The sequence below is a fragment of the Taurulus bubalis genome (assembly GCF_910589615.1).
Source record: "Taurulus bubalis genome assembly, chromosome: 8".
Lineage (NCBI taxonomy): Eukaryota > Metazoa > Chordata > Actinopteri > Perciformes > Cottidae > Taurulus > Taurulus bubalis.
Window position 1 is genome coordinate 2408373 of NC_136596.1, and position 27320 is coordinate 2435692.

The 27320-nt window shown below is 45.8% G+C and overlaps 2 protein-coding genes across 2 annotated transcripts in view; both read right to left on the bottom strand.

Moving 5' to 3' along the window:
• The window catches only part of npr3 (natriuretic peptide receptor 3), a gene marked incomplete at both ends in the record, with an annotated part of 17600 nt that extends 13745 nt beyond the window's left edge, over positions 1-3855 (bottom strand). Inside the window, one exon of the mRNA XM_079222255.1 lies at positions 3204-3855. Coding sequence (XP_079078381.1) covers positions 3204-3855 — 652 coding nt within the window. The remainder of the gene's footprint in view (positions 1-3203) is intronic.
• Positions 3856-8913: 5058 nt separating this feature from the next.
• Positions 8914-27320, bottom strand: part of pdzd2 (PDZ domain containing 2) — a gene marked incomplete at its 5' end in the record, with an annotated part of 42138 nt that continues 23731 nt past the window's right edge. The window contains 15 exons of the mRNA XM_079222257.1: positions 8914-9367; positions 10378-10512; positions 11058-11328; positions 11871-11972; positions 12069-12186; positions 12998-15608; positions 17789-17933; positions 18068-18924; positions 19988-20150; positions 20319-20422; positions 20553-20640; positions 21537-21669; positions 22446-22563; positions 23244-23469; positions 27186-27259. Of these exons, the coding sequence (XP_079078383.1) occupies positions 9159-9367; positions 10378-10512; positions 11058-11328; positions 11871-11972; positions 12069-12186; positions 12998-15608; positions 17789-17933; positions 18068-18924; positions 19988-20150; positions 20319-20422; positions 20553-20640; positions 21537-21669; positions 22446-22563; positions 23244-23469; positions 27186-27259 (5354 nt within the window). The 3' untranslated portion in view covers positions 8914-9158. The remainder of the gene's footprint in view (positions 9368-10377; positions 10513-11057; positions 11329-11870; positions 11973-12068; positions 12187-12997; positions 15609-17788; positions 17934-18067; positions 18925-19987; positions 20151-20318; positions 20423-20552; positions 20641-21536; positions 21670-22445; positions 22564-23243; positions 23470-27185; positions 27260-27320) is intronic.

Here is a 27320-nt window from a genome sequence, read left to right on the forward strand (position 1 = left end):
TGACCACCAAGTTCTGACCAGTTTCCCTCCTGAGTCCAAGTGGACGTTGGTTGTGCCAAAAGTCGAATAAATTCCCCACACAGGCGTTCCTAAAACGTTCACGAGATCGGGACGGGCGGACGACCCGACGACCCGACGACCCGACGACCCGACGACCCGACGACCCGACGCCTCTGAGAAGCTTCAGCGCGTTCGGGGCTCTGCCACAGCGCTGTGCTGTCGAAGGAGACGGCCAAGGACGTCAACATAAGTGACTCCGGGGAGCGGCGTAGTCACGTCTGATCTAAAGCGCTGTGGGCCTGATAACTACGGCGATGCAGCAGCTTCGTGAATATGGAATCTCCAGATGGTGTAATACTGTCAGCTCATCCGCTCGGCTTCTGCTGCAAAGCCGTCCGATCCTCGCCGAGACCCTTCAGCCCTCTCAGCAGAGCGCCCGCCGTGCCGGGAATACTAATGTACGCCCATCAGGTGCACTTTGTGGCCCTGCGGCGTTTAGCATGTGAAATATATGCTAATTTATACGACAGCCACTTCTGTGATATGAGGTGATGTAACCAGGAAGTGGTATGACCCGAGGATTGTGGCTGAAAAGAGCCTTGAACATTAGGTTTGACTTCTCATGGAGAAAAAGATAACGGTCCTACTGCTGCTAACTCATGTTAGGTTGTTGAGTATATTCAACATCTCTTCTCTATTCATGGAACGAGGTGTTTTTGTCACTATCTTTCCCTAAAAAGAATGCGCCAATGTGTTCTGAGGCTCACGTGGATACATTGTATTGGTCGTAGATTCTCATTGTTTTAGGTGCTCATAAATATCTCATCAACTAACCCATGTGGCTCATCAGTATCAGCAGATAAAGACTTTAAAATGGGATTAGAAATTAACATTTCCTCCGACTCCTCTGGTTGTATAGAAGTATATGCTTCATGTGTTAAAGCTGCATTCTCTCTCCTGAGCACCAGGGGGCGACTCCTCTGGTTGTATAGAAGTCTGTGCTTTATGTGTTGAAGCTGTATTCTCTCTCCTGACCACCAGGGGGCGACTCCTCTGGTTGTATAGAAGTCTGTGCTTTATGTGTATCTGGACCCTCTAGGGGGTCTGGACCTCTAAGGGGTCTGGACCTCTAAGGGGTCTGGACCCTCTAGGGGGTCTGGACCTCTAAGGGGTCTGGACCCTCTAGGGGGTCTGGACCCTTTAGGGGTCTGGACCTCTAGGGGGTCTGGACCCTTTGGGAGGTCTGGACCTTTAGGGGGTCTGGACCTCTAGGGGGTCTGGACCCTTTAGGGGTCTGGACCTCTAGGGGGTCTGGACCCTCTAGGGGCTCTGGACCCTTTAGGGGTCTGGACCTCTAGGGGGTCTGGACCTCTAGGGGGTCTGGACCCTTTGGGAGGTCTGGACCTCTAGGGGGTCTGGACCCTTTGGGAGGTCTGGACCTCTAAGGGGTCTGGACCTCTAAGGGGTCTGGACCCTCTAGGGGGTCTGGACCTCTAAGGGGTCTGGACCCTCTAGGGGGTCTGGACTCTTTAGGGGTCTGGACCTCTAGGGGGTCTGGACCTCTAAGGGGTCTGGACCCTCTAGGGGGTCTGGACCCTTTAGGGGTCTGGACCTCTAGGGGGTCTGGACCTCTAGGGGGTCTGGACCCTTTGGGAGGTCTGGACCTCTAGGGGGTCTGGACCTCTAGGGGGTCTGGACCCTTTGGGAGGTCTGGACCTTTAGGGGTCTGGACCTCTAGGGGGCCTGGACCTCTAGGGGGTCTGGACCCTTTGGGAGGTCTGGACCTCTAGGGGGTCTGGACCTCTAGGGGGTCTGGACCGTCTAGGGGGTCTGGACCTCTAGGGGGTCTGGACCCTCTAGGGGGTCTGGACCCTCTAAGGGGTCTGGACCCTCTAGGGGGTCTGGACCCTTTGGGAGGTCTGGACCTCTCGGGGTCTGGACCCTCTAGGGGGTCTAGGAGGTCTGGACCCTCTAGGGGGTCTGGACCCTTTGGGAGGTCTGGACCCTTTAGGAGGTCTGGACCCTTTAGGAGGTCTGGACCCTTTGGGAGGTCCGGACCCTTTCGGAGGTCTGGACCCTCTAGGGGGTCTGGACCCTTTAGGAGGTCTGGACCCTTTAGGAGGTCCGGACCCTTTAGGAGGTCTGGACCCTCTAGAGGGTCTACAGGGTTGAGATGGTTAAGTCGTCTTTTCTTTCAGAAATATGTCTCTGCTCGAAAAACACTCAAAACTGGATAATATGAAAGAAAACGTGTTTTTTATGATTTCCTTTAGAAACAGCTGTTTCCATTTTGATGTTCTCTTCATGAAAAAAACATTCAGTTTTATCTCTGAACTATAAAGATGTCTGTTCTTGAAAATGTCCAGAAACGTTTCTGCTCAAACTTTAATGTGGACTTCCTCTAAACATTTCTTTTCTTTTGAGTTTCTTTTCCTGAAACATGTTCATCACTAGAACTGTGATGTTAAAGAAACGTTGGTGTTTGGGTGAAGACGTTCATATTTGCATTGTAGTTTCATCCTTTTGTAATAACTGTCTACGACCAATGCATTTGATCTTTTACGTGTTATATTTGTTTCTTGTCTTTTCACTTTGAATTATTGGACGTCTTAGATTCACATTTTCATTTATGATGAACAATGTTGGAGCCGGAGCTTCACCAGTTATTCACTTACATTAAAGACAATTATCTTTTTGTATTACAAGCTTTCAAAATGTGTTTTGATATGCAAATGAGGCATTATTTTCCAGACCATAAATCTGAACATTGGGTAAAACCAGGTTCAAAATTATTTTATTTTTTTTGTATATAGGCTACTTATTAATAAACTCTCTGTAAAAACCTTCAGAACATAAAGAGGGATGAAACTGTTGAACTCATTTAGGGAAAACTCTAAAGAAGAAGACTCTACAGGTGAATACACATAACTGAATAACTAATACACTCATATTGTACTTATATTAACACAATGCATGTTTCCAACATGTTTAAATGTGCAAATGAGGTGAACTTTGGGGATTTGGGGAGAAATCTACAGATGCACAGTCTAATAAAACACGCGCATCGTGGATGTTTCCCTTCCCGTCCAAGGAGACCTGAAAGGGAAACGTCCAACATGTTCAGGATCAGACCCTGAACCCGACGTGACGCCACAGGTGACCCGCGTGGCTCTCAGTCGCATCCCCACCTGCCGCGTCCTTACCTTCGGCGTCCCGGACGTCCTGCAGGACCTCGTCGGTGTCCACGCGCTCCTCGAACGCGTGGCTCTTGATGTTGACGTCAGCCATGAGGTGGTAGACCCCCTCCACCGTGAAGAAGCAGTTCCGCTCCCCCTTGTCGTCTTGGTACAGCAGCAGCGCGCTCTTCCACGCGAAGTGCTCGAACATCGCGGCGAACGTCTCCGCCATCTTCACGTACGGCGGCGCGATGCGCGTCAGGTGCGAGTACTCGCCGCGCTTGTCCCCGAAGGCCGCGGCCAGTGCGCCGGCCGAGATGACCGGGATGTCCCAACGGGACGCCAGCCGCACCACCGCCGCCGCCTCGTACTCGCACACCGGCCCCAGGATCAGGTCCGGCTTGCGCGCGCACGAGCGCTCCACCAGCGCGAACACGGCGTCGTTGACGCAGTCGGAGTCCTCGAAGCGGACGTCGAAGCGCAGCGCGGAGAAGCGGCCTGCGGCGTCCGCGCGCAGCCGCCGCTGCGCGTAAAAGATCGCGGGCGCGACCCGCGCGCGCGAGAACGGGAAGGAGTTGTTCCGCGGCAGGAACACCAGCACCTCCACGTCCTCCGCCACGGCCGCCAGCGGGCACAGGAGCGCGAACAAGCACACGCACAGTGCGCGGGCATGTGGCATGGTGCACCCGCCCCCCCACTCAACACACGCGCGCGCACACACTTGCGGACAGAGGCAGTGAATGAGTGTGTGTCTCTTTAGAGGCGCGAGTCTGCCGGACTGTGTGTGTTTTTATTCTGCATTTAGAGTTTCCTCCGAAGGGGCTCCTCTTTTTGTTGTTGTTTGTTTGTTTGTTGTTGTTGTTGTTGCCCCACCCCCTTCTGTACAGCTGGTCCCGCCGGGCTCGCAGGTCCTTCCAGCTCCGCCAGCAGCCGCCGCACACGCCGCTGCGCTCCGGCTGGAGTATTTCAAGCGTCTTTTTTTTTCAGGATCTCATTCCGCGTCATCGCGGCGCGCGCGCCAGCTCCTCCTTCTTAAAGGGACACGCGCCGCCGAGCGCACAATGAGCCGCTTCAGCGCGGCCCGGCAGAGCTAATGGGGTTAATGCTGTTAATGGGGGGGGGGGGTTGTGGCAACAAACAAAATACAGAACTTGTTTTGTGTGTGTGTGTTTGTGTGTTTTGCAGCTATTATTTATTATTTTTCATACGGCCACCGCAGCCCAGGGTCAAAAAGTCACTCTCTTAATAACAATATTTGTATTCAGAAGATGATTGTTTCAAGCTGAAGCTGAGTTAGGATGAAGCCCCACTTTCGTTTCAATCACCCCAAATTCCCCAATTTTGCACGTGGCTGTATGCAAAAAATCTGAACACTTGAATCCAAGCTTTTATTTCGTCTTTCGATCAATCAAAAGATGACTCGTTCAATGACATTTATTGTGATGAAGGTAACAAGAAAAAGTGTTAAGATAACAACAGGAAGTGGATCAACAAAGATAGATATACCAATAAATTCACCACTTTCAAAACTAGCTGATGTTTAACGAAGCAATTACTGTGAGAGGAAGTGTTTGTGTGTGTGTGTGTGTGTGTGTGTGTGTGTGTGTGTGTGTGTGTGTGTGTGTGTGTGTGTGTGTGTGTCACTTGTCAATGAAGAGGACGAATCAGGTGCATGTAACCTGGTTATAGTTTCAGTTCATGTAGACACTAATGTATTATGCCGTGTTCACACCGGACGCGACGCGAATTTGCGGCGCCGCGTCCACCGCGGAAGTTTACTCGCGCGAGTAGAAAGAGGGTGTTCACACCAAACGCGAATTTGCGGCGCGACCAAAGAGTGTGAGAGACAAGCGACGAAGCTTTCACTTCCGCTATCGACCATGGAATAAATAACCACTAGTTCTGCTTTATACTTTTTGTGTAAACTCCACATATGTCGGAACATCAAACTCCATGGTGTCTGGGTTCATAATATTATCTGTAGTCCCACAACAGCGTCTGAATGAAGCCGCTGTCAGCGCTGGTTCAGGCGGAGCAGCAGCAGTTTCATTCAGAACCGGGGAGACGGCGGTGGTGACGGGCGGAGCTTCTCAACGCTGATTCTCAACGCTGATTGGCTGCCGCAACTTTGCGTCACGCGATTTCTCCGCCAGAGTTGGGAGAATTCAACTCACGCGAATTCGCGCCGCGTCCTTCGCTTTGTTCGCCCCAGGTCAAACGTTCTGTTGGCGCCGCCTCCAACGCGTCTATCTCGCCGCACATTCGCAAATTCGCGCCGCAGCGCGTCTGTGGATTGACTTAACATGTAAACTGGACGCGCTGCAAATTCGCGTCGCGTCCGGTGTGAACACGGCATTAGGGATTTAAACCGTTAATTCTGATTGGATGCAGGGTGACCATTACCAGGAATTACCGATTAGCATTGGCCAAACCCGTTCGAGCAGGTTTTGGTTGAATGTAGGTAAATGGTCCATTTCAGGCGCATTGGTGCATTCTGGGAACTCACCGGCTTTTCATCCGACTTGGTTGGGTTTTGGTTTGAAATGGGCTTTCTGACTGGCTACGTGTGAAACAATCCGGTCGTGTTCGTCGCCTCGCAGATCCAACTCCAGCCTTTCTGATCGGACTGTAAACAACGGTGGACCCCCAGAAATATGACCCCAGAAGCATTTCTGTGATCCGGTCCCTTTGGCAGCCCTTTGGCGTCCTTCTGGCATCCTTCTGGCATCCCTTTGGCATTCCTTTGGCGTCCTTCTGGCATCCCCTTTGGCATCCCTTTGGCATCCTTCTGGCATCCCCTTTGGCGTCCTTCTGGCATCCCTTTTGGCGTCCTTCTGGCATCCCTTTTGGCATCCTTCTGGCATCCCTTTGGCGTCCTTTTGACATCCTTCTGGCATCCCTTTGGCGTCCTTCTGGCATCCCTTTTGGCGTCCCTTTGGCATCCTTCTGGCATCCCCTTTGGCGTCCTTCTGGCATCCCTTTGGCATCCTTCTGGCATCCCTTTGGCATCCCTTTGGCATCCTTCTGGCATCCCTTTGGCGTCCCTTTGGGGTCCTTCTGGGGGCCAAAGTCTTTGACGCCCTGGAAAATGAGAAGGGGCTGTGTTTTATGTCCTACGATGAAGGGGCTTTGGAGACGGGCTGGTGAACACATCGGAGCATTTAGCAGCTAACGAGCCGGATATTCTTCTCAGGAGTTGGTGGAGACCAAAAACAGATCAAAACTAAATCAAAGAGCTAAAAGGAGAGTGAATATTGGCCTTGCACTCATATGGTGGACACAAACACAACTCTAGATGACTGGCAGTCTGCTGGATGCCTAAATAGACAAACTGTTTGAGGGGAGCGAACTTGAACTTTGCAAACAGTTCCCCGGCGGTTTAACCTCCAGCAATGCTTTGGGTTGTTTGGAGTATCGGCGTCTTCGGAGTAACTAAATGCTCTTCGTCGGTCTTGTGCCGTTCACACAACACAATGTTCAAACGGGGCCTCTTGACCTCTGTGCAGTCCCACAATGACACAAATACCATTACCCACAGCTCACCCCGAGCAGCAGCGCTCGCACTTATCGCGGCTCATTAGCACGTGTCACTAATGACTCACCCGCCGAGCCCCGCAGAAGACACATTTTTTTGTTTGCTGGCGAGCGGAGTGGAATTTGCTGACGTGCGCCCGATGTTTTCCACCGCTTAAAAAAAATCATTAAAATCATTACATGTAAAAAAAAAAACTAAATTAAATAAAAAAGGCAAAGCATTATGCTGCTGCTTGCGAGGTGCAGGTCTGTGCTATCTTTATCCAAAGTGTCCAAAATGTGTTCCGCAAATTGTGGTCATTAAAGCTGAACTCAACACCTTGTCGCCTAACGGCGTCCTTCAGGGTTTAGGGCTCCGTCTGAGTTTTACATGCCTCTGTGCAGACACGCTCATTTTGTTTGATTGTTTTTGGCATTATTACTGCATCGTTTTGATATTTAGTGCAGTGAGCCCTAAATATGGCCCAAAGTATATGGCGACTGCTCCATAAAGAAATACTTTTCCCACTTTGGTGTGGAAGAAGCAGACAGAGCCTCAGCCTCCATCCACAAATATATATATATATATATATATATATATATATATATATATTTATTTATGTATTTTTACGAATAGATGTGGTCATCATTTGCTTTGTGCTATGCTTTAAGTATCCACATTAATAACCAAGCTGAAACAAGTTGCCACTTAAGAATATTAAATACCTCAATTTTCTTAATTGACCTTTTTGGTCATCGAGCAAATAAAAATGCCCGACATTTCTTACTCGTCTCAAATATGCGAGATCCCTGGCAATCCTATACGCAGACACGTCCAGGCGTCCAGACTTTCCACCTACACAAGGGAAGGAATGTTTCTCTGCGGGGTTGAGGAATGGAAGTGACACCATCCTGGGATGAGCCGAAACCACTGGAATCTGAATCTCCTCACCTGGCACCCGTCTTCCAATAGACGTCATGGAGGAATGAGCATAGGTGCACGCTGCTTTTGTCCCAATTAGGAGTTTTCTTCTTCTTCTTTGCAGATGCATTTAGAACAATGTAGTGTAATCTACAGTTTACGTTTTTTTTCAGTAGCTAAACACACAGAGGTTTGAGTGGGAAAACACTTCATGGCTTTTTGAAGACGTGGTGATTGAATGCAACCCAATGAGAAGTGATCAACTTTGACTTTGAGTTGTTCTGTTCTTTGAGAATATAGAAATAAACAAGTGATCCAAAACAGTGTTTTTCAACCTTGTTTGAGCCGCGGCACATTTTCTACAATAAAAAAACCTGCGGCACACCAACAACCAAAAAAGCTACAAAATGCCACATTGTAGCATAATACAGCATATATGGTAGGTAAGTATTGCGCTACTAGGCCAGCCACTTTGTTGCAGGCTCAGACGCTCAACAATGTAAAATTATTTGCGGCAACTCAATAATATTTTTGGGACCAATTCGGTGAAATTGGACATTTTCCCACGGCACACATGAGGATCTTTCACGGCACAGTGGTTGAAAATCACTGATCTAAAACATAAAAAACTGTAACATTCATCAGCAGGAGTCTTCGTTCCACTAAAGGAACAGGAACACACTGACGGAGGTTCCTCCCCCGTTTGTGTGCTTTTACTGACATCTGGTGGTCACTTCTTACACCTGCACTGTAACCGTTACTGAGGGTGGTCTGCTGTCACATGGCTGATATTGTGTTCTTTATTAGAACGATAATGATGTGATGACAGAGTTAAAGGCCTCATGTGTGCCTGAGAGAGAAAGGATCAGGTTTAACACGTGAGACACATTCTCTCACACGAATAGCTTTACTTTCAATGCACTGGATCGAGTACAAATAGAAACGGAACATTCCTTTTCAATCTCCCAAACTCCTCAGGATGCAGTTATCGTTTCCCATCAATGCAAGTTCAGAGCGGGTTTGGAGTCAAATTGGTAAAATGATAGTATCACACTATGGAGTACCCCAAAAGTATCTTGGCAAGACACCAGTATACCGTTTAAAATCAGGCATACAAATAAATAGTATAAACATTCTTCAGTGTGTAGCATTTTGCATGAACTGTTCGCAGAAACAGAATATAATACCCATAACCGTTGGTGAGGACATTGTTTGTAAGACATTTCATACATTTCCCAAGCGGAGAGTTCAAAGATGTTCACGTTAGCATGAATGCTATAACCACAACCTGCGATGGATATTTTCACACATTGACTTTATTTAAAAAAAAGAAAGTTTTCTTTAGTGTTCCAAAGTGAATCTATTGTAAACAAACTGCACCTCCCGTCTGAAATAAATCATGATTCAGCAATGTAGACCTCAATAGTTGGCGGTGCATCCAAATTGGGCTATTCATACGTACAAACACAAGTAACAAGACCAAACACAAAATGTCAAATGAAGGCCATCAGAAAACCTGTACAAATCCAGAAATGGCTGCTGCCGCTTCACATCGGTCCGTGTCGGGAGCTTTCCGTCTCCTTGTTCGTTGCGGTCAGGTTCCTCGGCTTGCGGATGAGGAGGTGGTTGGTTCCTTCGTCAGTGGCTTTGATGATTTTCCAGGCGTCGTGGTGCATGAGGCCCTCCAGAGAGCAGCCGTCGATGGACAGAACTTCATCGCCGACTTCGATTAACCCGGACAGCTCTGCGGCGCCACCTGTTGGAGGAGTACAGCGACTCAAGTTAAAGACGCAGCGCATGATTCCTCTCGGCTCGCTATCGATACCTGACAACGCACACGCCGCTTTGAGCGACAGAACAAGCCCCGCCCCCTGCTGCTACTCTGTCAGCGCTAACGCTAACATGGAGCCCATACTGTCACTAACTGCACTCCCTTAAAGAAATACCACATTTTTGTCAAAAATTTCAGAGCGAAGCAGCCAGAAAGGCTGACGACGCGTTTGAAGGATTCATCAGGATGAGTCAGCAGTGAAACCAAGATAAAAAGATAAAGATGGAAGCTAACGCCTACAGATCAGTGTAAAAGTGAGCCGCCACATCGCCTGGAGATCGAGACAGAAGACGAATAAATGAACAACGTTGTTCCTGTAAAGCCGGGTCGGTCTTTATTCACATTAAAAAGCAGAACGTGTAGACATTTAGTAGCTAACGCGCATAGAAGCGCTAATGCTAGTTAATAATGTGCTAACGAAATTTCAATTTCCATTGTTGTCAAACCAGAATGCAAAGTATTAAAGAATCTTCAAAGAAAAGAAAGAGGCACCAACAATATTCACATGGCCAATTTTACATTGGACAGGTTACTATTTACTATATTACTTTATACACTGATTGTGCAATAGTAAAAAAAAAAAGTATTTTTGTGCCTTATTTTGGGCAATACTCGTCCAATTGTAATTATGTGTGTTAGGAGGACCCAGCAAAACAAGCTTTCCATTGTACAGAGTATCATGACTGGCTGCCAATCTCAAGAGAGCACAAGAAGGCGAGAGGAGAGGAAGAAGAGAGGAGAGGAAGAAGAGAGGAGAGGAAGAAGAGAGGAGCAACTCTTCCATTGAGACGAGTGATCGTCCTCATCCCTGAAGTATAACAACACATCACTTTACCAGTACTACCTGTGCCATGACACTATTATCCCATGTGTTTACGGATGATTAAATGAAATGAATATTTATCTTCAACTGTTCTTATAGAAAGCGGGGTCACCTTTAAAGATGCGTTTGATGACGAGAGGCCGATCTCCGTGGGACGATGACTTCCCCCCTTCCAGACTGAAGCCCAGGCCAGCAGAGGACTTGTGGAGCTCCACCGCTAAAGCACCGTCTGGACCCACATCCACCACTGAGAGGCACATAAAGGTTGATGATGTCACACATAGCAGGGTTCATACACATGTTGACCAATGGACTTCCATGACTTTAAACCAAATTTCCATGAGCAAACATTTAGTGAAATCTGGGTGTGAACAGTAAAAAGTGAGTAAATGTAGTATTTAAACTAACAATGAGAATACAAAGCATACAGTAAACCTTAAATGACACAAATGAATGAGACAATAGTTTGATTAAAAGAATAAACATTTATATAGAAGCCTGTATGTATGCCTGCTTATATTTTGAGTCTTTCTTTTAAAAGCATATTCATTATTTCAAACTCAGCGTAAATGAACGACATGAACACATGAATATAACACATTTACATGACTTTTACTAAACTTTTCGGATTTAATTTTTTTCAAGGACTTTTCCAAGCCTGGAAATAGCCATTTTAAAATCCCATGACCTTTCCAGGTTTTCCATGACCGTAACAACCCTGCGTAATATAGAAACCAGGAAGGTGAGGACCTGCTGGACCCCGATGGAGAAGGTGTGTCACAGAAGTCTCACCTGCTCCGGCTCCCGATGACTTCTTTCTGGCGGAACACGACCTCTTTGTCCGGCCGGCCGAGTCGTGTGTGTCGCCGGCGCCCGGTTCCCCGTCCTCGTCCCTCCAGATGACGACTAAGGCTTGACTGGACAGCCTGGCCTGATGGAGGCAGGAGACCACCTCCCCGTGGGTTTTCCCCCCCAGACTCGTGCCGTTTATGGATAAAAGGCTGTCCCCTCTCTGGATCGTGCCCTCCAGGCTCGCCGTCCCTTTGGTGAAGACCCGATGGACCTGGACGCAAAGTCACATGCTATTATTAATACAATAATAATCTGTATTTGTATAGCACCTTTCAGACAAGATATGCAGCACAAAGTGATTAATATATATATATATATATATACACATATATATATATATATATATATATATACATATATACACATATATATATACACATATATATATATATATATATATATATATATATATATATATATATATATATATATATATATATATATATATGCATAAAGTAGGATAAACGGTTGTGTGTCTCCACCCCGTTGCAGTTCACATCCATGTCCGTCCAAAATGTCATCACTTAATCATTTGATCCTATTAAGACATTTGTGTGAAATTGCCATAATTAGCAGATACATTTTTTAAGTGGAGGTAACGTGTTTTGTGAGGTTACAGTGACCGTTTATTCAATATATAAAAAGGGTTTATTCGATTTGTAGATTTATCGTAAGTTTCACGTCAAAAGACTTTTTATTAAGCAGCAGCAAACATTCTTGCATTAAAAACGCATTGGAACACACTGTACTTACAGTTATTGCCTTCTGCTCGAGGTCGACTCCACCGGCGACGCTGAACCCCAGCCCCGAGCCGTCCTCTTTGCTCAGGACCACCAGGCGAGTGTTCCCGTTGACCTGCGTGGAGTTCACACAGAGTCAAGGTGGCGCCCAGACGGAGAAGAGAGGAAGACTGACAGGGAAACGTGACACTTCTCAAACTGCATGCGTCACCTCTGAGAGGGCCTCGGCCTCCTGGAGCAGAGCCGCCGCGTACGACTGGAGCGCCGGGGAGGACAGCAGCGTCTGCAGCTTACTCTGACTCACGGGGGAAGACGCCAGCTCCTTGAAGCTGCAAACAAGAAGGAGCCAATGAGTTTTCTCCCCACGGATCACCTTTCAAACCACATCACATGTTGATAGAAAGGAACACAGGAAAATGAATGATCAATCGCTGATGGTATCGGACAAAATGTTCTCAGGTACAGCTAATATTGACCAGTTGGTTGTGTGGATGCAAACTGATCAGCTTTGATCGACAGCGAGCGCAAACAACCGCAGAGCTGCCATCAGATTCTGAATTCAAACCTTCTTTAACTCTGATTGGTGCATGCAAGTGCAAGACCTCCTGTTTCTTAAAAAAAAAACATTAAGATCCAACAAGAAGAGCGCGGAGAAACATTCAGACTTCTCGTGTGAAGAGAAATAACCAAACATTGAAGGTGTGCCAGATGGTCGTACATCGTTCAGAGTAAGAAGCTGATAAAGACAATTAACAAATGTAAATGAGTTTCAATCAGTCCCAATAAAAGAAAAATATTCTCAAAATGTTACTCTTTCATTCTCACTACATTATAACTTGTCTCATGAATTTGCAATATAAGTCTTGTAACCACATAATGATTATGTCTTAATTCTGCTAATATTTAAGTTTTCGCTAATCTTGCAAAGCTTCTTCGCAGTCTGCTTGTGGGCGCACTGAACACAGACATTATTAAATACTCGCAAACAGTGGCTTCAATGTGCTTTAAGGATCTGCAACAACAGGTTGCCCATGCAACATTGACGCGTTATTGGCCAGGTCACCATCGTAAAAGAGATTTCTTATCTCAGTTAGTTTCATCTGGTAATAATGAAATGAATCTAATTATTGAACGCCTCACCTGATTGCCCAGCCAGGCTGTTGACCTCGGGTCTCGGCGGTTCCCTGAGGAGCATCTTCAGTGGCTCCAGCGTCACCTCCGTCCACATCCACCTCAGTCAGGGTTGCAGAAGCTGGAGCGCTCTTAGTCTCTGGGGCTTCCTTGAGTATGACGGCCTCGCTGCCAGGCTCGGTTGCATCCACGGCCGTACCGTGGTCTCTGGTAAAGTCCTCGGTGCATAGTTTTTCCAATTCGGGCATGCTGAGAGCCCGGAGCTGCCGCAACCTGCTGCGGGGAAGTTTTCCGTGTTTCCTGCGCAGCACCAGAGGGGTCTGTGGTGCCGTTCCGTCTGGAGCTCTGAGACCTCGAGCCTCGGGACCGTCTTCCGTCGGAGGAACTGCGTTACAGCTCGAACGCGGGAGCTCAAGATTGATCAGTGTGATGCTGGATGGAGATTTACTGAGGAGAGGTGAGCAGGACGCGGCGGGCATCAGATTCTCCACATAAGAACTAAAACTGCTTTGCCGTGACCGGCAATCGATGGAATTGACCAAGCCCATGTAACCGGCAATCCTTTGGTTGAGCGAGGCTCGGTACGCCAGCGCGTAAGACTGAATGTCGCTGCTTCTAGCCACCGGCTTGTCAAAGTTAGCCAGGTTTTCAAAGGACTTTATCTTGTGTCGGACAGAGAAAGGATTATAGCCTGCAGACAAGGCGGTGTCCGTGGGGAGGCTTCGCCTTTCCATCGTCTTTAAGTACAGTCTGGACATGCTGGACTTTAGGGCCTCACTTGTCTCTACAATAGTTCTCGGTTTTGAGCCATTAGTTGTGGTTGAATCCGTTTCTTTGGCAGAACACAGTGAATTAAATACCGTCTTACTGACCGTGCCGTTCGTTTTTTCTGCCGTGGAGTTGGCAGGAAACCGCTTGAGTGCTAATCCCAAATCTGTGCCTCTTTGAGTGGGTTTAGAGTCTTCTGCATTCACTGTTTCTTTTTTTTGTGCCATAACGGGCGATGAAGAACCAGAAAGGGAAGACAGTCGAACTTCTATAAATGTTCTCTGAGTGGCAGTTGTGTGTGATTGGCTCTGTGATTTGGATGGCGCTTTGGAGCTTAAATGGATCTCTTTGGCCAGTTGCACTGTTTGTGATGTGCTACCTGAAGGCCTGTGCTCAGCTGTAGCTGGCCTTCTATCACTTACTTTGGGCAAATCAAGGCATTGGGTCCTGGTTTTCAAAGAGCTGGACTTGGTTGCCATTGATGGGGATTTGGGCGACTGGTTAAAGGGTACTGGACTTTCCCTCCTGGTTGGCTCCTCCTGTTGCGTGTTCTTACTCCTAATAGTAAGGCCCTTCAATTTGGGAACATTAGTGTTTAGTCTGATTTGAGTTTCAACCTGGAGTTTGAAGCTACTACTCCATACGGGACAATCTATACCATCAAGAAGTTTTAACCCAGAGCTCTTCTTAAGCACAGATATGGCATGGGGGTTGAAATTAGTTCTACACTCCAAAGCTTTTTCTTTGCTCGTCATCGACGCTGACACTCTCGCATCCAATCGGCCGATGCTTGAACCCGAGGTCTCTGACTCCATTGACGGTAAATGTGGTGTTTGTGTATTCAAGTGCTTCAATAGAGCTGAGGACAGCGAGGCATCTGCAGGCAAATGTGTAGTGGTAGTACCCCGAGTGACACACTGGGTATCCGGTGTGCCTCCGTGGCTGGATGTCACACATGCTTGAACTTTGTCACAAGGTTCAATGGCAGTGTGGCACTCGAAGGAATTCACAGGTATTTTACTGTTGGACGATTGACATGGATGCACTGGGGAGGAGGCCCCAAATAAGTCAGATAGCTGTGAGTATTGGGTTGTTGCAACAGAGTCCTTATTGTTTGTCGATAAGACATCAGCGGAGAGCTGCGAGGTCTGTTCCAGTTTTGTGTTTTGACTGATGGCCTGCTGAAAAGATGAGGACCCATTTGGTGACTGACTTGAATGAGATATTTCTCCAGCAGCAGGTTGCTGGGCATCACGCGAACAGAACTCCACTGCTTCCTCGTCTGAGGAGGACTCATGAAGACTGCCACCACTGCCGACAATCGTATTGACCATTACACTGCTGTCAGTGGAGGAGTTACTGTTTGAGTCACTGTCATCTCCTATAGGGTACATCGACTTGGAACCAGCATTAGTTCCTTTGGGATGTGATCCATTGAAAACAGCAGAGCCGTTTGTCTCCATAGTGGGCATGGCACCTTTTTCATTTCCTGCATACGAGATGGAATAGTCCAGTGGGCCGGACTGTATTGGAACCTGAATGCCAGCTTTCTCACACTGGGTTACTGTGTGCTGGCTTGAGCGGCAGGCTATAGGCTCATTAGATAATGTGTTGTAGGGGGAATTAGTGTGTGTATTTTGAGCACTGCAGAGGCTCACTTCTGATAAAATGTCATCTATATTGGTGATGGGTATTTGAAAGTCTGTTAGGGTTGTATGGCTGGAATTCTCAGAATTTGCCCCCATTACTTGTCCTTCATCAGATGTCCCCTGAACAGATCTGGCTGGGTTCAGTGCAGTGGCTCCCTCACTGCTCCCTGAGGACATTATCAAACTGGACAGTCGATCTACAGCTGGGACCAAAAGTAAAAGGTAAGCAGTTTAGTTAGGATTGAATGAGAGAGAAGCGCTGAAAACAAAAGTTACGATTTTGTAACCCTAGATATTTAAGCACAGGCAGAGCCCTCTACTGGACTCTATATATAATACTCTACTCCAATCACAAAGACATGTTTGCCTACTCTAAATTTCCACAAGCGTAGTCGGCCAATCAGGACATGCCAACCAGAATATGTGCGGATATATCCAGTATATCAGGCTGTAGCGAGCGGTGTGAGAGCGGCAGGGCCCCCTAAATGGCTCTAACTGTGTTTATAGAACTAGGGTTACAATATTGTAACCTTAGAGGTAACATGTCCAGGGTCTGCCCTCTACTGGACTCTATGGGTACAGTGGGAGCGTGACGAATGCGCGCCTTGGTGTGACATCAAAGTTACCCAACCAGATAGATCCTGACTAGTTAAAGGGTTATTCATCGCAGACCACCTACTTCTTTATAACCTATGCTGCAACAGAGAAGAAGTAGGGGGCCAGAGTCAACCCAGGTAGTACACAAAAGAATCAAGCCTACAATAAGACAAGCAGTCCACAGCGCTTTGTCCTGCTTTTTATACTGTGGGTTCAAATATTCGGTTAGGCATGTACTGATTGGCCAGCTTTAGCAAATTTCCAGTTGGAGGAGAACATTACCTACAGAGTCCAGTAGAGGGCGGAGCCTGTGCGAGTTAGAATATATGAAGGTTCTGTCAAAACGGTAAATAGACTGCAGTGATAGCGCCTTTCTACCTTAATGGAATAAGCGCTATATGCCTGTCATTCACACACACACACACACACACTCAGAGCCACCTCTACAAAAAAACACACTAACTAACTAACCATGCTCTTTCATCTTGCAACACAGGAAATACATGTCACGCCATAGAACAACAATAATTGAAGAAGAACGTCCAGGGGGATGGTTTTTTAAATGCTTTGTCAAGCTGGTCTTCTGGATTCTCCACTGAGGAAGTCTTTCACTGCAATATGCAACGCCTTTAATAATAACAACATTTGGGGATATATCAAACAAGGAGAGGCCGTGCCTGCAGGCCTATTGTAGAACACAGAAACTACATACTAACTATACGACGCATCAGTGGTGTTAGATCATGTCAGCAAAGACTACAGGTTGGTGTGTCTATGTCTATGGTTGGGTACACAGAAATGAATTCATTGATTAATTCAGAAAAAGTAGGTACTAGAGACAAGAGAGATGTTCCGATACCATTTTTTTCATTGCTTGTAACGATTCTGATGCAGAGTACCGATCAAATACCTGTTATATATTCTTTCACATATGCATAACCGATCGGGGAGGATTTATGCATCGAGTAGCGAGTGTTCCCATGGTGCGTAAATGAGTTGATGAATGATACGGTAACGTGGTATTGGATCGGTTCCCCATCCAGCAAGTTATCAGAGGCATTTCCGATTCTGCTATCGGTATCAGAACAACGCTTCAGACATTGCTGTGGTCCAGGAGTGTTTCTTCTGTTGCTGTCTCTTTTAAGGGGAATATGTGAAGAGGACTAAAGGAATCATCTGTCCACCAGCTACAGAATTAAACATTTACACATGTACTACGTCTGCAAAAGTCAGTCAGAGGAGTGATATGGTTTTTGTATCATATAAATTGGTAATCGAATCCCTATTACATTAAATGCAACCCTTTAATGGCAATCCAAACATTTTGTAATTGATGGGTAAATGTTGAAAATAGTTACAAAACGATTGTAATCTAATAAAAAAAAAACCCCCGTCTGAAGATTCCTAGAATAATGATGGTAATAAAACTCTTTTGGTGACCAAGAAGCAGTGATCCATCCACAGCAATGTCTGCGCTACGCTAGACTAGCTCATTACACTACGGTAGAAGGCATTCAGAGTGAAGCTACAGGGTAGATATAGAACTGCTAATGAAAGGTTAAATATACGGTATACGATAGTCACCATGGATAGAAAGCCAGATGCCTGCAGGTTGCTTTGGGGAAGTAAATGAGGGAGGGTTGATCCTACGTCTTAAGTCGGCATAAAAGGGAAAGAAATGCTCTATTTAAAGGCAAACTGTGAGGCATCCTGGTACTACTGCTCGTAAACACGTTGAATGACCTACGACCTCCAGAGTGAAGTGATCCTAAACATAAGGTCTTACCTGAAACCGGTCTCTTAAATTCCAAGGACAGTGTAACGGGAAGGTTGTGCATGAGCTCACAGATTTCGTGGTACGTAGAGGAGCGCACCGACGTCTCCCCAATTTTGACAATCTCGTCTCCGGGACACAGGTTTCCCGTAGTTTCCTGAGTGTACGATTAAACAAAATACCATTATACGTCAAATTATTTGGAATAATCTTGAAATAATTCCAATAAACAGAGGTTTGGCATAAAGTCGGACATTGGACCTGTATGCAGATCAAACCGGTCTCACGCACCCTTTCTGCTGCACCTCCAGGCTTTAGCCCGACGACGAGCACCTTCAGAGGCGACGAGATGATCTCCAGGTCGAGACCGAACGACTCGTGCTCGCCTCTCCTCAGGGTCACGGTGTCGATGGTGCAGACGCCCACGAGCTCACTGGCGTCTCCCTTCTTGCAGACCGGGTGGGGTACCGAGCCGCCGGCGGTCTTGGGGTTCCTCCCACACTGGGCGGCTTGGGGCGAGGGCTCATCCGCTCTGGTCTTCTGCTGCTGGGGCAGGTTTGGCGCTTCGATGCTCATCATACTTTTGACCCGCGTCACCGCTTTATGCTCCAGCTTGGGGGAGCGCTTGGACTCCAACTGTCCGTCCTCTTGATTTGTGTAGTTCTCAGTATTGATGGTCAAACTGCTGGGCGCCCCGCCTGCTTTGCGGATGTGCACGGGGGGCGAATCGGAACCCGGGGGCTCGGACTTATTGGCGACACCTTGCTCACACTGTGAGAAACTACCACAAGGTGGCGTTTTCCCATCACGGCTTCCGCACCTCTGCAAATCCCCGTCTTCGCTGTTCCCATTTATATCCAACGACGACGTAGCACTCACAGCCGCTGAAGCGCTTTTGGGCTTTTGGGACGCTCGGGCACCGCTGAAGTTAACAGAGTCCGGCTTGGCGGCGTTTCTGGCGTTGCCGCCGCCGCCGTCCTCCTCCTCGTCGCTGAGCTCGTCCTCGAAGCACATCAGCCGTCGCTGGCGGAGAAGCGGGCTGCGCACGGAGGCGGGGCTAGAGGCGGCGGCGGGCTGGCAAACGGGCTCCACCCGGCGGTCGGGAGGAAGTGGGGTCTTGTGTCCGTGCAGCGGGCCACTCTCCACCTCTGTTCGAGAAGGGGGAACGCTGACAATGAGTCATTTCCGTTGCCAAAATAAAAACAGATAAAGAAGATCTGATATCTCTGATGAGGGTGCCACCTTGTTTTTTTTTACATTATGGGCCGTCTCCCAGATGGGGTTTGAATTAAACTAAAAGTAGAACAGTTAATCCTGGCTTAAAATTGGCTTGCTGACATTTTGAAATGCTTCATTCAAAAGTTAACAATTGTGACAGAAACATTATTATTTGCTCACTAAATCACTGGCACTGTAACGGTCAATTTAGAGCTTTAAAGACCCCAAACCAAGTCTGTGAGACAATGATGTCAACAATGACCATTATTAAATGAACTGTGACATCTGGAAAAAAATATCAAGTTCTAAAAATGTATCCTAAGGAAGCACTGAAGGCAGTGTGCAAACTTTCCGAGCGCTCCTGCACAAACACGAGGCGCATGGCGTGTAAAGCGTTCCACAACCCTAAACTAAATTCTTCACTCTGATTCAAAAAACAATTAGGAAAAGCTGCTAAGACGTCCTGAGTGTAGACCTTTTACATCCGGTCAACTGAGAGACATTTTGTAAAACTAGAATTATCCGCCTCCGCCAGCCAATCAGGGAGCAGTTTGAATGCAAGTACTCACTTCATCATTTTACCCTTTCAGACATTTGTGTGAAATTGCCATAACTAGCACATGAATTATTGAGGCATAAAAAAAAGCAACATGAAAAGATGTCATTTGAATATCATGAGCGAAAGTAAAATAATTGTGAGAAGGAAGATGAAAAGAAAAGACTTTTGGTTGATTAAATGTGGTGATGGATGTGAGACGAAATAGAGAATGATAAAGTCCTCAGCCGGGACCGTCTCAGGTACAAATACATCACTCTTCTGTGAACAAAAGACACGGACTGGTCATCAAAATGATGCATGGGCTGCCCTCGAGTTCATTCAAAAACAGGCTGAATCCATATCTGACTGTTTTCTGTTCATCTGATTACATAGTGCATTATAATTCACAACCCAAAAACCTCTCCACGGTATTTAAATAGACTTTGTTTCGTTACCAAGTGGCCGTGAAGAGTTGTCGTCCATGGACGTGCTGCAGCTGCGCTGGTGGAGCGCCTCGTCGCTGTTGGAGCCCATCAGCATGGATTCGGAGGAGAAGGAGTGGCTGGAAACGTCCTGGGAGAAGTACTGAGACAACTCCGTCTCTGAGCTCAGAGAGCCCTGCGACGCCCAACAGACAGAAGCACACATCAAGGGGAGGAAGATGAAAAACCGAGCGAGATCAACGCTAACGCACCAGTTAAGTGGAATGAAACTGAGCCTAGCAGCGCCACACTAGCGGCGTCTAAGAACTGAGAAATAAAACGTGAATGTCGATTGCGAACGTACCCTACTGGCGGGCTCGAGGAACCTCTTCATGGTCCAGCTGAGAGTAGGGGAGCCATCTCCCTGCCTGTCCTTCAGCGTCGGGTAGGGGCTCTTACAGGACGGACCTACACATCACAACCGGGACAGTTAGCATCTGAGCTAACTGTTGCTTACTGGCCCTGAGTTCAACTGTAAACATCTGTAAAATGATTGCAGAGCAGGAGCACGTGGAAGACAAGCGTAAAGGTATCAGACCTTGGGGGTGAGACGAAGGTTTGTTTTTGTTCATTTTGTCTCTGAGTGTGGATCGAGCTATGACTTGATCCATCTCCTGCTCCGATACCTGAGCAAAGACAACCAGATGCAAGAGTTTTATCAACCTGGAACACCACTGGGCTGGCAACGACTGGAAATGAACACGTATATATTTAAATAAACATGTATATCATGACAAATATAATGTGTACGAGTACCAATATTTCAAACGTAACAACATATGATTGTACCACCCCCACTGTGAAGCGTGGCTGCTGAGAGGCTGGTTCCTCGCGGGAATATCCTGGGTCAAACAGGTCGTGTCTTAATCGTCATGCTTTCTAATGACCAGCAGGGGGCGACTCCTCTGGTTGCAAAAAGAAGTCTGATTGTGATCGTGGCTATCTTGTGATGGATTGTTTGCTACCACGGCGTCGCTAGCACAGCGTTGTTGAGCATTCAGTTGTACTAAAAGACACTGTAATGTGTCTTTTTCTTCCATTAAGTACATTGCAAACAAGCCTGTTGTTCGCTAGCCAAAATTAGCATCCCAATTAATGTCATAGGTAACGTGAATTACGGATAGCTACCTAGCAAGCTAGCCACTAACGGCGGCTGACCTTGCTGGGCTTTGCTTTTCCCCAGCTCCACCGTCTCGTCCGAAAACCAAGACTGCGACGGTCGAAATGCCAAACTCTAGGCTTCAAGACAGCAGTCCAGTGGGTGGCATCACGGTGAGGTCATGCACATATACGGTTATAGCAGATGAATCTTGAGGGAAAACCAGCAGCGGTTTCGACAGAAAAACTGTTACTTGAGAAAGGATTGTTTCTTCAGGAAGACATCCAGACCTCAGTTCAAACAGGTGTTGAGAAATGGCTTTCCAACAAGATGTTACTCCATATCTCTTCAGTATCCACTGGATTTCTTTGGCATGCTTTTGACACTTCCTGGTATGTTTTTGAGAGGCACACATCCTCTTACCTTGGGGTTAGGGTGCCTGCTGATAATGAGACTGACGGGTCCAGGGCCACATTCACTGAGGATGGCATAGGCCTCGCTGAGCGCCGCATGACGGAGACTGACCGAGTCCACCTCCAGCATCTGATCCCCACGACTGATGGAGGAGCACAGGCATCGGCACCACACCGTCAGAGACTTAAATGCACCCACAGATAATCATATGGAAACATGCACAGCACATTATGGACGCAACCACCTCCTACGGAAGCCCTGAGAGGAAACCGATAAAAACTCATTCTGGTGTAGAATTTTTGTATGTTCCTTAAATATGCATTTAGTATTTTCATCAGTGAAACAGGTGGGACAAATGACTTGTTTTACTTGTTCTTAAAGGGACAGTTCACCCTCAAATCCAAATGACGTACGTTTCTCTAACCTGTAGCACAGTACAGGGAGTTAGTTTTGGAGATATCTTCCGTAGAGATGTCTGCCCTCTCTTGAAATTAAAAAAATATATTAAAAAGAAAATAGTTCCTCCATGAAACTTCTCACAACAAGGTATGTGGATTATTGAGTAATCTTGAGTAGGAGCGATGATTTCTGGAGAGACACATTGCTGTTGAGTTGCATTTTATTGGTGAAAAGAACTCCAAAACTATGCAGCTCACGCCAAAACAATTGTGATTAATAAATGGCACTAGAGGTAGGGAGAAAAAAAAAAAGATGATTTGTCCCTTTAAGTAATAACACACAAGTAAGAAAACCATGTAGATGAGACTTAGAAAATGGAACACCAATCCAAAGTTTTCACTTTTTCCTCACTCGGGGCCTGGATACTTTTCAACCAATGAGCGAATATGAAAGAATGCCGCTCATTTGCATTTCAGTTTCCAATTCAAAGACAACCCCTGAAGGTTTTTTATTTTTCACCTGAGCCGGCCGTCCATCTTGGCCACTGATCCCAGCGCCAGGCTGTGGATGTAGATGCCTGGAGCGGAGTTCTCCAGGGTCAGACAGCAAACTCCAATCCCGAGACCAACACTGGGCTCTAGAAAATAAAATTATAATAATTAATAACAGAAAAGATTAGTTAGACATCACTGCAAAAAAAAAATATGACTGCTCACCCAAATATGTAATTCATACGGACACAAAGCAGTCGCGCTTTACAAACATACGGTCCCGTTACTTTAATACAAGTCGGGACGGGTCCATGTTTCCTTGAGTGTTGCAATGTTGTGTTTTGTGAATCTGATTCTGATGGCATAGTGCTGTGTCCTTGATACCACTCATGCCCAAAGACTGGGTATGGTATTTTATTTGGGTTGCCATATAATTCAGCAGAATTTCTTCCATGGTCTTTAATTTAACATTTACATCTGCAGTTCCCCTTTGAGACACACGAGGGCGCCTGAGAGTCTGTATCGTTCAGATAACTGCAGCCTACTTATACCGGTGACTCTAATAAAACAACACTGTCATTTACACACAAATTATAGCGAATTCCTCTTGTGAAATGGGTCGTGATGGTCTGCCTTATACTATGACAGCTCTCATAACATGAAATGACTTAATATGCACGTAAAATACAAAATACTAACATATTATATGACACAAGTTTACACTGATTCTTGGTTTCAGAAAAAGACACTCGCAGGATATCTCCAAACAGGAAGTGGAATGAAAACCCCGGGTTGTTCTCTGGGTTCTCCGTCAGGTTCAGCCAACCTTTATTCAGCGTGACCTCCATGATGATGCAGTCTTTGGGCCCGGGGCCGGGGGGGCCCCTGTGGCCCTCGGGCTCCTCGGCCCCCGAGGGGACGGGCGTTCCCCCGCTGGTGTTGGAGTTGGGAGAGCTGGAGCGGCTGAGCAGGGTGGGGGTCGGGCACGGGGTCAGGCTGGGGCTGCGGAGCCGGGTCCGGATGGTCAGCGTCACCACACCTCTCTTCAGCTGCTGTGGGACGACCGGGAGACGGGTTCAATGTCCGTGGATGAGAAACACTTACCTGCTTATGACTGTGAATATCCATAAGGCTTGATTACAATAACCATGACTTTTAAGGCCAAGTATCATAACATAATATTATTTAATTTAACATACACATTCTCTTCTTTTTGTACGTATCCGTGTATTATTATTCCCATAGGTGTAATACAATATCATATTTGTATTATAATGTGATTATAACTTACTCCAGGTGGTTATTCCTGCTTTAAGTAAAGAGAAGAAATATCTTTAAATCTATCCAAGAACATGTAAATTCATTTTCACTTTACTTAAGGCCAACAATGAGTACAACCAAAGTATAACAGTGATTATAATGCACTTATGAAATATAATAATGGGAATTATAATACACTATGATCATTAGGGGGCCAAAGTGATTATACATTGCTTCATAATGTGTTATAAATATTGTTATAAAGCATTAGTGAGTGTTTAGGAATGCGTATAACTATGATTATGTAGTGCTAACAGACACAAGAACCTACTGTAACAGACACAAGAACCTACTGTAACAGACACAAGAACCTATTGTAACAGACACAAGAACCTACTGTAACAGACACAATAACCTACTGTAACAGACACAATAACCTACTGTAACAGACACAAGAACCTACTGTAACAGACACAAGAACCTATTGTAACAGACACAAGAACCTACTGTAACAGACACAATAACCTACTGTAACAGACACAAGAACCTACTGTAACAGACACAAGAACCTATTGTAACAGACACAATAACCTACTGTAACAGACACAAGAACCTCCTGTAACAGACACAATAACCTACTGTAACAGACACAATAACCTACTGTAACAGACACAAGAACCTACTGTAACAGACACAAAAACCTCTTGTAACAGACACAATAACCTACTGTAACAGACACAAGAACCTACTGCAACAGACACAAAAACCTCTTGTAACAGACACAAGAACCTACTGTAACAGACACAATAACCTCTTGTAACAGACACAAGAACCTACTGTAACAGACACAATAACCTCTTGTAACAGACACAAGAACCTATTGTAACAGACACAAGAACCTACTGTAACAGACACAATAACCTACTGTAACAGACACAAAAACCTCTTGTAACAGACACAATAACCTACTGTAACAGACACAATAACCTCTTGTAACAGACACAAGAACCTATTGTAACAGACACAATAACCTACTGTAACAGACACAATAACCTACTGTAACAGACACAATAACCTCTTGTAACAGACACAATAACCTCTTGTAACAGACACAATAACCTACTGTAACAGACACAATAACATACTGTAACAGACACAAGAACCTACTGTAACAGACACAAGAACCTCTTGTAACAGACACAAGAACCTACTGTAACAGACACAATAACCTCTTGTAACAGACACAAGAACCTACTGTAACAGACACAATAACCTCTTGTAACAGACACAAGAACCTATTGTAACAGACACAAGAACCTACTGTAACAGACACAAGAACCTATTGTAACAGACACAATAACCTCTTGTAACAGACACAAGAACCTACTGTAACAGACACAATAACCTACTGTAACAGACACAAGAACCTGCTGTAACAGACACAATAACCTCTTGTAACAGACACAAGAACCTACTGTAACAGACACAAGAACCTACTGTAACAGACACAATAACCTACTGTAACAGACACAAGAACCTGCTGTAACAGACACAAGAACCTCTTGTAACAGACACAAGAACCTACTGTAACAGACACAATAACCTACTGTAACAGACACAAGAACCTGCTGTAACAGACACAATAACCTCTTGTAACAGACACAATAACCTACTGTAACAGACACAATAACCTACTGTAACAGACACAAGAACCTACTGTAACAGACACAAGAACCTACTGTAACAGACACAAGAACCTGCTGTAACAGACACAATAACCTCTTGTAACAGACACAATAACCTACTGTAACAGACACAATAACCTACTGTAACAGACACAAGAACCTACTGTAACAGACACAATAACCTCTTGTAACAGACACAAGAACCTACTGTAACAGACACAATAACCTCTTGTAACAGACACAAGAACCTATTGTAACAGACACAAGAACCTACTGTAACAGACACAAGAACCTATTGTAACAGACACAATAACCTCTTGTAACAGACACAAGAACCTACTGTAACAGACACAATAACCTACTGTAACAGACACAAGAACCTGCTGTAACAGACACAATAACCTCTTGTAACAGACACAAGAACCTACTGTAACAGACACAAGAACCTACTGTAACAGACACAATAACCTACTGTAACAGACACAAGAACCTGCTGTAACAGACACAAGAACCTCTTGTAACAGACACAAGAACCTACTGTAACAGACACAATAACCTACTGTAACAGACACAAGAACCTGCTGTAACAGACACAATAACCTCTTGTAACAGACACAATAACCTACTGTAACAGACACAATAACCTACTGTAACAGACACAAGAACCTGCTGTAACAGACACAATAACCTCTTGTAACAGACACAATAACCTACTGTAACAGACACAAGAACCTATTGTAACAGACACAATAACCTACTGTAACAGACACAAGAACCTATTGTAACAGACACAATAACCTACTGTAACAGACACAAGAATATATTGTAACAGACACAAGAACCTACTGTAACAGACACAAGAACCTACTGTAACAGACACAAGAACCTATTGTAACAGACACAATAACCTACTGTAACAGACACAAGAACCTACTGTAACAGACACAATAACCTCTTGTAACAGACACAATAACCTACTGTAACAGACACAAGAACCTATTGTAACAGACACAATAACCTACTGTAACAGACACAAGAACCTACTGTAACAGACACAATAACCTACTGTAACAGACACAAGAACTTCTTGTAACAGACAGAAGAACCTACTGTAACAGACACAATAACCTACTGTAACAGACACAAGAACTTCTTGTAACAGACACAATAACCTACTGTAACAGACACAAGAACCTACTGTAACAGACACAAGAACCTATTGTAACAGACACAATAACCTACTGTAACAGACACAAGAACCTCCTGTAACAGACACAATAACCTACTGTAACAGACACAATAACCTACTGTAACAGACACAAGAACCTACTGTAACAGACACAAAAACCTCTTGTAACAGACACAAGAACCTACTGTAACAGACACAATAACCTCTTGTAACAGACACAAGAACCTACTGTAACAGACACAATAACCTCTTGTAACAGACACAAGAACCTATTGTAACAGACACAAGAACCTACTGTAACAGACACAATAACCTACTGTAACAGACACAAAAACCTCTTGCAACAGACAGAAGAACCTCTTGTAACAGACAGAAGAACCTACTGTAACAGACACAATAACCTACTGTAACAGACACAATAACCTACTGTAACAGACAGAAGAACCTCTTGTAACAGACACAATAACCTACTGTAACAGACACAATAACCTACTGTAACAGACAGAAGAACCTCTTGTAACAGACAGAAGAACCTACTGTAACAGACACTATAACCTACTGTAACAGACACAAGAACCTACTGTAACAGACACAAGAACCTCTTGTAACAGACAGAAGAACCTCTTGTAATCACCTTGAAGGTCTGGATGGCCTGCTGGTGCGTGAGTCCTTGGAGAGACTCCCCGTTCACTTCCAGGATCTCGTCCCCTGCACATGGAAGCACACTGTTAGAACCGGCGTGGGCGGACATGGAACCATCACGGACCCG